At 40.0% G+C, this 12,431-nt stretch overlaps 2 protein-coding genes across 3 annotated transcripts; one reads left to right on the top strand and one right to left on the bottom strand.

Moving 5' to 3' along the window:
- Positions 1 to 586: 586 nt before the first annotated feature.
- LOC116849451 lies at positions 587 to 11,463 on the bottom strand. Its single transcript, XM_032826593.1, has 6 exons — positions 11,111 to 11,463; positions 9,118 to 9,278; positions 5,590 to 5,702; positions 3,512 to 3,673; positions 3,233 to 3,360; positions 587 to 686 (listed from the first exon to the last, which is right to left on the bottom strand). Exons 1-6 carry the CDS (start codon positions 11,461 to 11,463, stop codon positions 587 to 589), a joined length of 1,017 nt encoding a protein of 338 aa, XP_032682484.1.
- On the top strand, positions 1,383 to 2,771 carry LOC116849446. Of its 2 annotated transcripts, none has more exons than XM_032826590.1 (2): positions 1,383 to 1,838; positions 1,999 to 2,771. In XM_032826590.1, exons 1-2 carry the CDS (start codon positions 1,553 to 1,555, stop codon positions 2,103 to 2,105), a joined length of 393 nt encoding a protein of 130 aa, XP_032682481.1. In that variant the 5' UTR covers positions 1,383 to 1,552; the 3' UTR covers positions 2,106 to 2,771. The 2 variants fall into 2 exon arrangements, with proteins under 2 accessions (XP_032682481.1, XP_032682480.1); XM_032826589.1 differs by having other exon boundaries at positions 1,383 to 2,317; positions 2,400 to 2,771.
- Positions 11,464 to 12,431: the final 968 nt, after the last annotated feature.

Raw genomic sequence — 12,431 nt, 5'->3', positions numbered from 1 at the left:
TATATATATATATATATATATATATATATATATATATATATATATATATACACAGGGTATCTCACACGCTCCTTTGGGCATTTTGTGGGAACGTAGAACAGGTTGCGGTGAACATAAAAGTTCTATACCGTTTTGCGATATTCGTAATAATTATCGAGATATTAATTGTAGAAAGTTTGTAAATGATCATGCAGAATATGGTAAATGAGTTATAGTAGCGACGACTGCCGTCGTGTACTTATACTTTAGGTCAAATTGAACAAAAAAGTCCTCTACCATTTTGCAAATAATCACATAGATTTTTAATTATTAATTAAAGGAGATTATTGTATGATTTTACGTAATAATGCACTCACGACGGCAGTCGTCGCTACTATAACTCATTTATCATATTCTGCATGATCATTTACAAATTTTCTACAATTAATATCTCGATAATTATTGCGAATATCGCAAAACGATACAGGACTTTTATGTTCACCGCAGCCTGTTCTACGTTCCCACAAAATGCCCGGAGGAGAGTGTGAGACACATATATATGTGTGTGTGTGTGTGTGTGTGTGTGTATGCATATAGATATGCATTTTTATATCCATACCAAAAAGCTACCGCAATAATAGATACGAATGATATCGTATTTATTGATATATCGAGGTATTTTGTTGAAACTTAATATATAATATACAGGGTGAGTCATTTTAGTCTATGGATCCGAATATCTTCCAAATTACGGTATCTACAAAAAAATGGTTTAGATAAAAGTTGACCAGGACAGAGGGGGTCATTCAATTGTACCATTGGTTTTGACCTTGAGGTCAATTTTGAAGGTTACTTCAAGGTCACGATGGTTTTTTCTAATGGGACACCCTATTTTTGACTGCGGATTTCGAAAGAGCGGAAAATTTTACATCAAACTTGTCTTATGAAAAAATTGTTTTTGCGACCTTGGAAAGGTCAAAAATGAAGGTGAAATGTCTGAAAAACGATCTGGTGTACTTTTTCTGAAATGACGTGGTTTTCTGGGTAACACAAATGTGCATAATGCTTAAACAAAGTCAATGAATTGTAAAAGTGTAAATCACTTTAACTAGCTTGACCTTGAGGTCAATTTTCAAGGTTGTTTGAGGCTCATAACGCATTTTTTGATCAGTAAACCCTATTTTTGACCGCAGAACCTGTTTCTTGACAATGGGCTCTTAAACAATGGCACTTTTTACATGAGCATAGGGATTTTTTAGTTTTTCGACCTGACCTTTTGAAGGTCATATCAAGGTCATATCAAGGATAAATGGAAATCCATTTCTACTACGGGAGAAGCGGACGTAAGGTATCCGATACCTAATGCTAATAATCAACGATTGAAAAAAACTAAACAATTACGTTTGATTTAAGATTTATAATTATTGTTATAATAATAGAGTTTTATTCCTTTTCTTTCTTACTCACTTCTGCATAATTGAAAAATTTACTATTTAAAGTTGCTTAAATTTAAAAATTCCAAACATACATACAGGGTATGTAGGTAATTACATTCACAAGTTACCTTTCCAGAATGGCTGATTATAGTCCTAATGAGATTGTTGATATTATATTAGTTTTAGGGGAGTGTCATAGCAATTACAATGCAGCATCAAGGCTTTACGCTCAACGTTTTCCTGAAAGGCGACATCCAACTGATATGACAATACGTAGTTTAGTCCAAAGAGCTCGCAATGGACATCTTGTTCGTCAACGTCAACATCATGAATATGACGAAAATGATGCGCGAGCTGTAACTATTTCAGCAATAGTTCACCTTAATCCTCATGTTAGTACTCGCCAGATTGAAAGGGAAATAGGTATACCACAAAGAACTGTTGTTAGAATTTTAAGAGCTCTAAATTATCACCCTTTCCACATCACTCTTACGCAGGCTTTACAGCCTAATCATCATCTGATGCGTATTGCTTTTTGCCAGTGGGCTTTACAAATGTTACACGATGATCCTAATTTTTTTAGGTATGTGCTTTTCTCAGATGAGGCTAAATTTTATAGTGACGGACAACTTAATAGACACAACTGCCATTATTGGTCAGATGTTAATCCCCACTGGTATAGGCCAATAGATCATCAAAATCGATGGAGTATTATGGTGTGGTGCGGCATTGTAAATGGTTATTTGATTGGACCTTATTTTTTTGAAGAGAACGTTGATAGACACAGTTACTTATCGTTGCTAAGAGATCACTTACCAGGCTTATTAGAAGATGTTGACTTAGCAACAAGAGCAAGAATGTGGCTTCAACAAGATGGTGCTGCACCGCATTATGCACTCATTGTACGTACCTTTTTAAATGCCAGTTACAATGACAGATGGATTGGACGAAGGGGTCCAGTTGAATGGCCTCCTTGCTCACCAGATCTGACGTCGCCTGATTTCTTTTTATGGGGATACTTGAAAAATGTTGTTTTTGCTGAACGACCAACCACAAGAGATGATTTTATGGACCGCATTCGTAGAGCTTGTGCAGCCATTCCTAGAGCTACCCTGCTTAGAACTGTGGATAGTTTTCAAAACAGATTGCAGTTATGCCTCGAAGCCAACGGAGGTAATTTTGAACAATTACTCCGTGGGTAATTCATTTAAATTACAGTGTCAGTGAGAGGCAAGGGGACTCACGATAATCAAGCACCCCGACGTGAGAGGCAAGGGGACTCACGATAATCAAGCACCCCGACGTGAGAGGCAAGGGGACTCACGATAATCAAGCACCCCAACGTGAGAGGCAAGGGGACTCACGATAATCAAGCACCCTAAAGGAAAATTGACCTCAAGGTCAAGCTAGTTAAAGTGATTTACACTTTTACAATTCATTGACTTTGTTTAAGCATTATGCACATTTGTGTTACCCAGAAAACCACGTCATTTCAGAAAAAGTACACCAGATCGTTTTTCAGACATTTCACCTTCATTTTTGACCTTTCCAAGGTCGCAAAAACAATTTTTTCATAAGACAAGTTTGATGTAAAATTTTCCGCTCTTTCGAAATCCGCAGTCAAAAATAGGGTGTCCCATTAGAAAAAACCATCGTGACCTTGAAGTAACCTTCAAAATTGACCTCAAGGTCAAAACCAATGGTACAATTGAATGACCCCCTCTGTCCTGGTCAACTTTTATCTAAACCATTTTTTTGTAGATACCGTAATTTGGAAGATATTCGGATCCATAGACTAAAATGACTCACCCTGTATAAGCAACGAATACGGGTCGGCAAACCGCATGTTGAACATTAGGATTGAAAGTATATCCCTCTCAAAAATCAATAAACGTTTCTCTTGATTTTTGTATACGTCCTTCGCCAATTTCAATACCATAGTTGTCTGAGAAAAGAAAGTATACCGCGAGAAATTGTTTAATCCCGTTACATATTCGACAAATCAATTGATTAAAACTACAATACAACTAGTCTAATCGCGATACTTTATTATACGTATATATTTTTTGCTTTTTAAGAACGAGAAATTGGGTTACCGTTGGTACTTTATAACTAGGTAATTCTCTTTTAAGAATTATCCAAAGGCATGCTAAAGCCATTAATTTTATTTGCTCCGTGTTTATCAAAATTCTATCAACAACGAGGTTAAATAACTTGACAGTTTGATAAATAATAGTTGAATCGTAGTTATAACGCACCTGAAAATTATCACAGTTATTAAACTATATATTCTCGACTTGCGAGAGAGAAAGAAAGAGAGAGAGAGTGTTCCGGACGGCCGTAGAATGTCCATGCGGAACGAGTACGGCGGGCGGCCGAGTCCCAGGCGCCGCTCAACTCGCGGTCGCCGGCCTACCGCCGCCGGTGCGCGCCGTCGCCGCGACGCGGCGAGCGCGTCGGCCGGAGCCGCTTCTCGCGGTTAAGTTTCGCTTAGGCGCCTATATAAGACGCCGCGCGAGACCACTCAAGGCTTTTATGCCTCTTGCCTGTTGCCAGCTTTGACTGCACATCAGGTATTCTTTTACGCTCTAGCTAGTTTCATATCGCCTTTTGAGTGCGCCAGCACGTGGGCACTTGCCTCACCAGAGGTATACTTGCATATCTGCATCGATCTTCAATGCCTTTAGAGTGTCGTAGACACGTTGGCATTTGTGTTTAGAGTTCGGCAATTCTACACAACTTTTCGCAGCCTTTTAGAGTGCGCCTTGCACGTTGGGCTATTGCCTCTAGAGTGTCCGAGGACACGTTGGTATTTAGGTTACGAAGTGTATGGTAACTCCACGGATCTGCACCTTCTCAATACGATCGGGGATTGAGAGAAGACTTCGCGCGACCACTTCGGATTACCTTGACGCCTCCACCGCGGTCGACGTCTCGCTTCGCGACATTTCCCGTATTGAATACCGGGTATTAGCGCCAACAGAACTTAGTACGATTGAGCTCACGACTCCGCGCGAGTCGTCGTAATCAAGAACTCTGCGGCCAGGGCCGCAGCTCTCTCGCGAGCCACGCTCGCTATTGCTTCGCTGCCAGGGACGCAGCATATACACGCGAGCCACGCTCGCATTTACGTCCGCCTAGGACTTAGCCGCTGCCAGAGGCGCAGCCTATACACGCGAGCCAAGCTCGCCTCCACGTCCGCACCGGACTTAGTCGCTGTCAGGGACGCAGCTCTCGCGCGAGCCAAGCTCGCTATTGCTTCGCTGCTAGGGCCGCAGCCCTTACGCGAGACATACTCGCTATTACTTCCCTACAAGAGGCACAACGCTCTCGCATCACCTGATCGCTGGCCTAAGTCTACTCCAGACTTCTACGTGGTCGCATCCGCGACTCTATGTGCGAGGAGTCTTCGCTTCTCGCCTCGACGAGACTTGGCATTCGTCACGCACACGGTATTAGCAACGCACGTTTACGGTTACCTGCACGTCAACGTCAGGCTTCGACTCGGCCGCGTACGCGATTCAGAGTTACGTTTGCGCGTAGGCTCGCACTACCAGACATCGCATTTGCCGCATGCGCGACTGATAGCAAGTTCAGCTCGCCTGTCTATCATATCGAATTCAGCCTCTGTTATTTCCTCGCCAAACAGAGCTGAATCTCAGTCGGACCGGTACCGACACTCACCAAAGGAGACGGACTAGTGTCTCCATACTCTGAGTGACTATCATCCTCCGAAAGCGGGATTCATTCCCAGCGCGGAGGCGCCGGGCAACTCCACGCGGGCTTTATGCTGAGCCACGCAGTACGCTTATACACAAGAGCACTCTCGCACTTTCCTCACACCATCTGACGAGGCTTCTGAATAGGAGAGCACAACATACTCACGCAACTTAAGATAGCAGTCGGCGAACGTTCGACGGCATTACGAACCAGCCGCTCTAGACCTCAGGCCGTTCGAAACAGAGAGAGAGAGAGAGAGAAAGAAGAAATCTAAAATATCTTATATCAACTTGTTACATTTTTTCCTTTTAACAAGCTTCGATAGTACTTTTGTGTTGAACATTATATGTTCAAATGCGTAATTATTATATATCTAACATGCGCACACTTCACACTTCTTCCTTTTAAAAAAGGAATTCAAGCGTTAAGCTACTTTATTCTATATTAAACTTACACCAAGAAAAATCAAATACTCTACGATGATTTTTCTTTGTTGCGCGTTTATAGTTTTGCGCAGAAAAGAGGCAGAAAGTTTAGGAGCACGATCTTCCCTCTCGCGTTCTTTATCTGGCAATATTTTCAAATAACAATTTTCGCTGTCTAACATATATGTCATTAACATTTGGTCAATATTTTTAAAGTCTTCCTCCTTGGTTCAAAACTGATTTGTCACTTTGTCTTGCTTATAACATACCTTCATGAAAGACATAAATGTTACTTCAAACATTGTAACACATAGATAATTGAACAATCTAGTCTACTTGTTTCATTAATATAAAAATTTTTGTATAAAAATACATACAATTATCTATAAATTTGAAAAAATTGCATATTTAATTGAATATATAAAATTAACGGCCAGTCAGTACATTGGAGACAACACATTGAATCGATAATACAACTGTTTCATTATTTATAGGAATTTGTCTTCCCTACCTTTATTGAAGACGTTAGTCCAGTTGAAGGACTATTTAAAGGTGTTGTACAGTTAGAATTTATTTTCTTCGTAAATCGTCGATTGTTATCTTGACTAGGCGACCTAAAAATATGTTTGCGATAATCTGAACCAGGCAAGTATGTTTCATTAGTAAAAAAATTCAGTTCGATTCTTGAGTTAAGATTTTAGCTTTATATGTTTTCAATACAAATAAATTATCCATCAACCAAATAATCGCCACCATTGTCTATAGCCTTCTGTTGACGTTCATAGTTAACAGTAAAACATTATCAGCAGGTTGTTACCTGCATACGCGTCCTCAATTATTGAAAACTTAACCGAATTTTTTAACTCCTTCAATATCTTATAATAATTCTTAATAGTGTAAGGACGATCGTCATTACTCCATAAATGCCAAACAACAGTAAGTCTACATAAATGTTCTAGTTTCTTACTCAACAATATAAGCGCAATGTAAAACATATTGTATGTAATAGTTACATTTCGTTCGTAGAAAAATTATAACATTAATTAAATATTAATGTAATAAATTAATTTGAATTGTAATTTATTGATGTGTATTAATGTAATATTAATGTAAAGTATAATATTAAATATAATGTGACCGTTTTTCCGTTAGTGGCACGCGAGAATATGGCCAAAACTTCGTCCCCGCCGTTGCGGCGACGGCCGAGCTTGCCGGCAGCTCTCAAAGATTATCCCTCGGTAGAGCGGCGGGGTTCTTGTGCCGACGCGCGACCTTCCTTCGCGCGACACGAGAGGAACAGGCGACAGAGTCGGAGGAATTACGAATGCGCACACGTATCGTTTAACATCACTCTATATTTACAACAAAAAAAAAACAACAAAGAAAGATACTACAATATGTGCGGGCTCCGAATCGCGTAATCGTGAAATCATGCGGCAGCCCGATCCGTCGTCGAGGATCCTTCTGCCTCGCGGAGTTCGAGCGACACGCGGCTCGCGATATTCTCTCGATACTCAGTAGAGTATCGAGAGAATATTCATTTATTTAGAGATTTTTATTTATAGTTTACCTCATGCCAATGTCACTTTGTATATTCAAAGAGGTCGCAGATTGCGAAATCATAACGGATTCGTTCGAAACATATCCATTATTGACGTCTCGTAAAATATAACCCGGTTTGTTATTAATAGTCTTGTTTATATCAGTCATTTGATTATTTGATATCTTGTTATTAGGTGCATCGCTCCGCGTTTAATTTATGAGGCGAAATTTTGGGAAGAAAATTAATGTCGTGAGTGTTTAATAAATCATTTCTAGTATTCAATTCATCCGCCTTCGTAACAGCCAATGTAGTTAAAGGATTCTTAGGCACACTGTCTAAAAAGATATACATGTGAAAGTCCTCGTAAGTTTTAATAAGTATATTGCCGTGGGCGCCAGCCGGGTGCATCCCGGCCCTAATTGTCTCGTCGCGAACCGCGTAGTTATCGCCACTCTCGGGAACCCGCATTTTCTAACAATGATCTCAAGTCATTACAATATTTACGCTCTAGCTCGCCGTACTGTGCGGTCGCGAACACGGTGAAGCGGCCGCAGGCACGCGGTAAGGGCGGCTATTCTCTCGCGAGGTCAAATGGGTCGTCGCGGGCGGTGAGGAACCCTTCCGGCAGCCGTCGTGAAGCGACGGCAACCATTCCGATCTTTCCCCGCTCGGGCTGAACGACAGATGTACGACGGCTCACCAAAAATTCCTGCTGGGCTCGCCTCTCGTTCTCCGCTCTATCGCTCGCTTGTCGGCTCGCTCGCTCGCTGGCGGTCTCGTCCGCTCGCTGGCTTTTCGTCGCTCGCTCGTACTATCGTCCCAGCGCACGCTTCGCTCGCTAGCCGCACAGTGACGATCCTTTCCGCGAGCGCGAGGCTCCTTAACTCGCGGTATCAGCCGCCGATCGCCGCTAGGTCTTATTGGTCCTGCGGGACGTACGGCTCTAGCGCGGGCGCCTTACAGGGCCCGCGCGACACCGCCGAATTCTCCGATTCTACGTCGACGGCATCCTGTCTCTGACGGCAGCTCTATTTAGCGTGGGCGCTCAGGTGGCTGCCAAAAGCTTGAGGTATCCCAGGGCGTCCCCCGGGATCTGGTCCTTACGGTCAGCCCTTCCTGGCGCCCCGCTGCAATCTGGTCGGGGCCCCCTCGCTTGTGATAGCGAGGGGTGGATCCTGCCCCGCTCGGCTTGTCGTCCTCTACCGGTCCGCCGTCGCCTCGCTTCGAGCGGTGCACCTCGTCTATCTCGTCGCCGCCGAGCACACATTTTAAAACAACAAAAATAGCAAAAATTACAATACGCGATCTCGCACGTAAAAAGCGTGCGAGACCAATTTCCTCGCAGCCGCCCTTCCCGCGGAAGAAGGGGCGCGAGCGCAGCTCTCCTCGTCTCCCCGCTTCTCTTGGTGACGGCGAAATCGCCACGTCACAATAATTATAATATGATTATTATAAAATAATATAATTTTATAATATAATTATTATAAAATTATAAATATGATGTAATATTATGTAATATTACTATATTACTTTTGGTGTTTACTGATTAATCTCTACGGCTGATAACACTGACAACAGAACAATTTCTATTTACTACTTCTTGTTTATAATTTTCATTTATAGTTTACCTCATGCCAATGTCACTTTGTATATTCAAAGAGGTCGCAGCTTGCGAAATCATAACGGATTCGTTCGAAACATATCCATTATTGACGTCTCGTAAAATATAACCCGGTTTGTTATTAATAGCCTTGTTTATATCAGTCATTTGATTATTTGATATCTTGTTATTAGGTGCATCGCTCCGCGTTAAGTTTAATTTATGGGGCGAAATTTTGGGAAGAAAATCAATGTTGTGAGTGTTTAATAAATCATTTCTAGTATTCAATTCATCCGCCTTCGTAACAGCCAATGTAGTTAAAGGATTCTTAGGCACACTGTCAACTAAAAAGATATACATGTGAAAGTCCTCGTAAGTTTTAATGTCTATTACAATTTCTCGTAAGATACTAACTGCGAAAGTGTGTCATCTTGTTTTTCCACATTTTAATGTTGCACAATGTGAATTTCTTCACATCGTTTGAGAGATTCTTAATTTTTGGAGACTCTGATGGTAGCACGATCATGGGATACAATGTAACTGGTACATGCACAGATTTGTCTTCGGAATTACTTCTGAAGACGACCGATTAATGATCAATTAATATATAATACTTTTTTTTACTTTAGATTTATCCTACATAGGTTTGTCATTGGATTTTTAAAAGTAATTCTGTATAGATAGATTATACTCTACAGTAGAGATAATACACAAAAAAGAATAAAAATAAATACATAAAAAAGAATTTTAAAAGTATTAAAAAAGCATTAAATATGACGTTTAAGTTAATAATGATAAAAAATATCGAATCTTAATAACCTGTCACATTTTAAAAATATTGAAAATATTCGATTAGTTCTTAATTTTAACGTAATTATAATAGTATGCAGCAAAAATTATTAATAATAATATTTTATATTGTGTATATACATGTATAGAGTTATCTCCGAAATAATTTGCCAGCCAATTTGTTATCTATATTAGAATGAATTCTGCTTTGGTCACTTAAAGAACGAATTCTGTTACAAAGAGTAATAAATCTTTTAATTAAAATTATGCCCGATTCAAAGAAAATTATAACTTATTAACAAAATATATCTTTTATCTTTTACTTCTTTATAATAATTCGGAATTCAACCTTATATTTCAAATTGTTTTAAGTTTATCTTCAAATGTTTCGTAGTCAATGAAATAATGCATATAATAACAAATTTATCTGAATATAAATTTAAGATGATCTTAAATAAAAAATTTGACTATGAATACTATTCCAAGTCTTTTATCAAAATTAATGAAATATATTTTCAAACTTTCTCCCGTTAGGAATGCGAATTAAAGATACGACAACAATGTAAAGTGTTAAGTTTTTTTGACATATGATTTTCGAGACGAAATTTGTCGAGACGTGTCATACCTCTGTGAAACAACGAGGAAATGAGTAGACTCTTCTTTTTTGAGCGCCTTTGTATGAATTGGTGCATCCCGGATTTTATCTTCAGTTCTTTTTTCCTTTCGGCGCGCACCTTTCCGCGTGAGCGAAGATGATCATTCGCTATCGTTATCGTCGCGGTAAACTTGAGTTTTATTACCCCGGAGGCGAAATTTAATATCGCCGTAGGTGAGATTTTGTGTAGCACTATCGATATTATTTTGCTGACATTTTGTACGCGCCAACAATCCTTTCTTCTCCTTCACATCACTCTTACCTTCATTGCACTTGGTATGCAACTGATTCGAACATGTATTTTCTTTATCTTCAAGTGAATTAAACTTGGAGACTACTTTTTCATGTTCCATCTGACATACATTCTCCGAAATGGCTTTACATTCATAAATCGTGCATAGAGAGCAATTTATAATCAATTAATATATTTGATATATTTATAATTAACTAACGCATAATTAATATATTTGATATATTTATAATTAATTAACGTATATGATATATTGCTTTTATACAAACACATATACATATGTGTAAATACCGAACACATAAATATTAGAAATATTATTTAAGTATTTTTATACAAATATATAGTGTTTAATATAAATATAATCAACACACATATATAAGTGTCAATTATTAACCTGATGATGGGAAGAATTACAAATCTCTCTCTCTCTCCAGAAAATATATAAATTAATGTTTCAACGACGATAAATGTCGTAAGACGCGATTTGGACCCAAGTCCTTTGTTCCTCTAACCAGACTCAACGAAGCTAATAAGAACTTCCAAGTCTTTTAGCAAAATTAATGAAATATATTTTCAAACTTTCTCCCGTTAGGAATGCGAATTAAAGATACGACAACAATGTAAAGTGTTAAGTTTTTTTGACATATGATTTTCGAGACGAAATTTGTCGAGACGTGTCATATTTCTGTGAAACAACGAGGAAATGAGTAGACTCTTCTTTTTTGAGCGCCTTTGTATGAATTGGTGCATCCTGGATTTTATCTTTAGTTGTTTTTTCCTTTCTGCGCGCACCTTTCCGCGTAAGCGAACGTGATCTTTCGCTATCGTTATCGTCGCGGTAAACTTGAGTTTTATTGTTTCGAAGGCGAAATTTTATTTCTCCATACGCCAAATTTTGTGTAGCGCGATCTATATTACTTTCCTGACTTTTTGTATCGGTCAACAATCCTTTCTTCTCCTTCACATCACTCTTACCTTCATTGCACTTGGTATGCAACTGATTCGAACATGTATTTTCTTTATCTTCAAGTGAATTAAACTTGGAGACTACTTCTTCATGTTCCATCTGACATACATTCTCCGAAATGGTTTTACATTCATAAATCGTGCATAGAGAACAATTTATAATCAATTAATATATTTGATATATTTATAATTAATTAACGCATAATTAATATATTTGATATATTTATAATTAATTAACGTATATGATATATTGCTTTTATACACACACATATACATATGTGTAAATACCGAACACATAAATATTAGAAATATTATTTAAGTACTTTTATACAAATATATAGTGTGCGACGATACTCGCGAACGGAACTTCTCGCGAGCGACGGCAAACAGTCGCCTGTTCGCCGCGTCGGCAAATTGCCGTCGGCTCTCGGACACGCCACTAAGATCTTCGCGAGAGTTGGGCGCCAGGTACGGAAAGGCCGCACCACCTCGATAAACGCGAGAATAAATAATTGTCACAAAAGATGCGCGTCCCGGAACCGTCGGGACCGGTAGCTCGTGTTAAATTAAAGTCGGAGACGGGATGGGTTAGGAGGCGAAATCACTAGGCTCGATAACAGTAATAATGAGACGTTTATTCGGGGACTCTCGCACGTCCCGATAGACGTTATACGCGAGACGGTACAATGCGTGAAACGGTACACGAAGCCCGAGGACGTTTTCCTCGGGCGAGCTTTCTTTATTCGCGCGACCACTCCGCGGACGAGACACGGCACGCTACGATACGGTGCGCGACACAAATAAATTAGGAGCAGATGGTCAGTTTTACAGTGTTCGGTGACGACCCTGGCTTCGGCGGCGGCGTCAGCGGTGACAGCAACGGTGGCGGTCCTCTCTCTTCCTCTCTTCGTTCACTCTCTCGCTCCGATCACGCTCTCCCGCTCCGCTCTCGCTCTCTCTCTCGCTCCGCCCGCTCGCTCTCCCGTCGCCTCGCCCCTCGCTCTCACCCTCACTGCACTCTCCCGTCCTCTCTCTCTCTCTCTCTCTCTCTCTCTCTCTCTCTCTTTC

This window comes from Odontomachus brunneus, unplaced genomic scaffold, assembly GCF_010583005.1.
Source record: "Odontomachus brunneus isolate Ranch 3 - 2012 unplaced genomic scaffold, Obru_v1 Obru_scaffold_116, whole genome shotgun sequence".
NCBI classification, from domain to species: Eukaryota; Metazoa; Arthropoda; class Insecta; order Hymenoptera; family Formicidae; genus Odontomachus; species Odontomachus brunneus.
The sequence above is the reverse complement of the archived record's forward strand: the minus strand, read 5'-3'. Positions and strand labels throughout refer to the sequence as shown.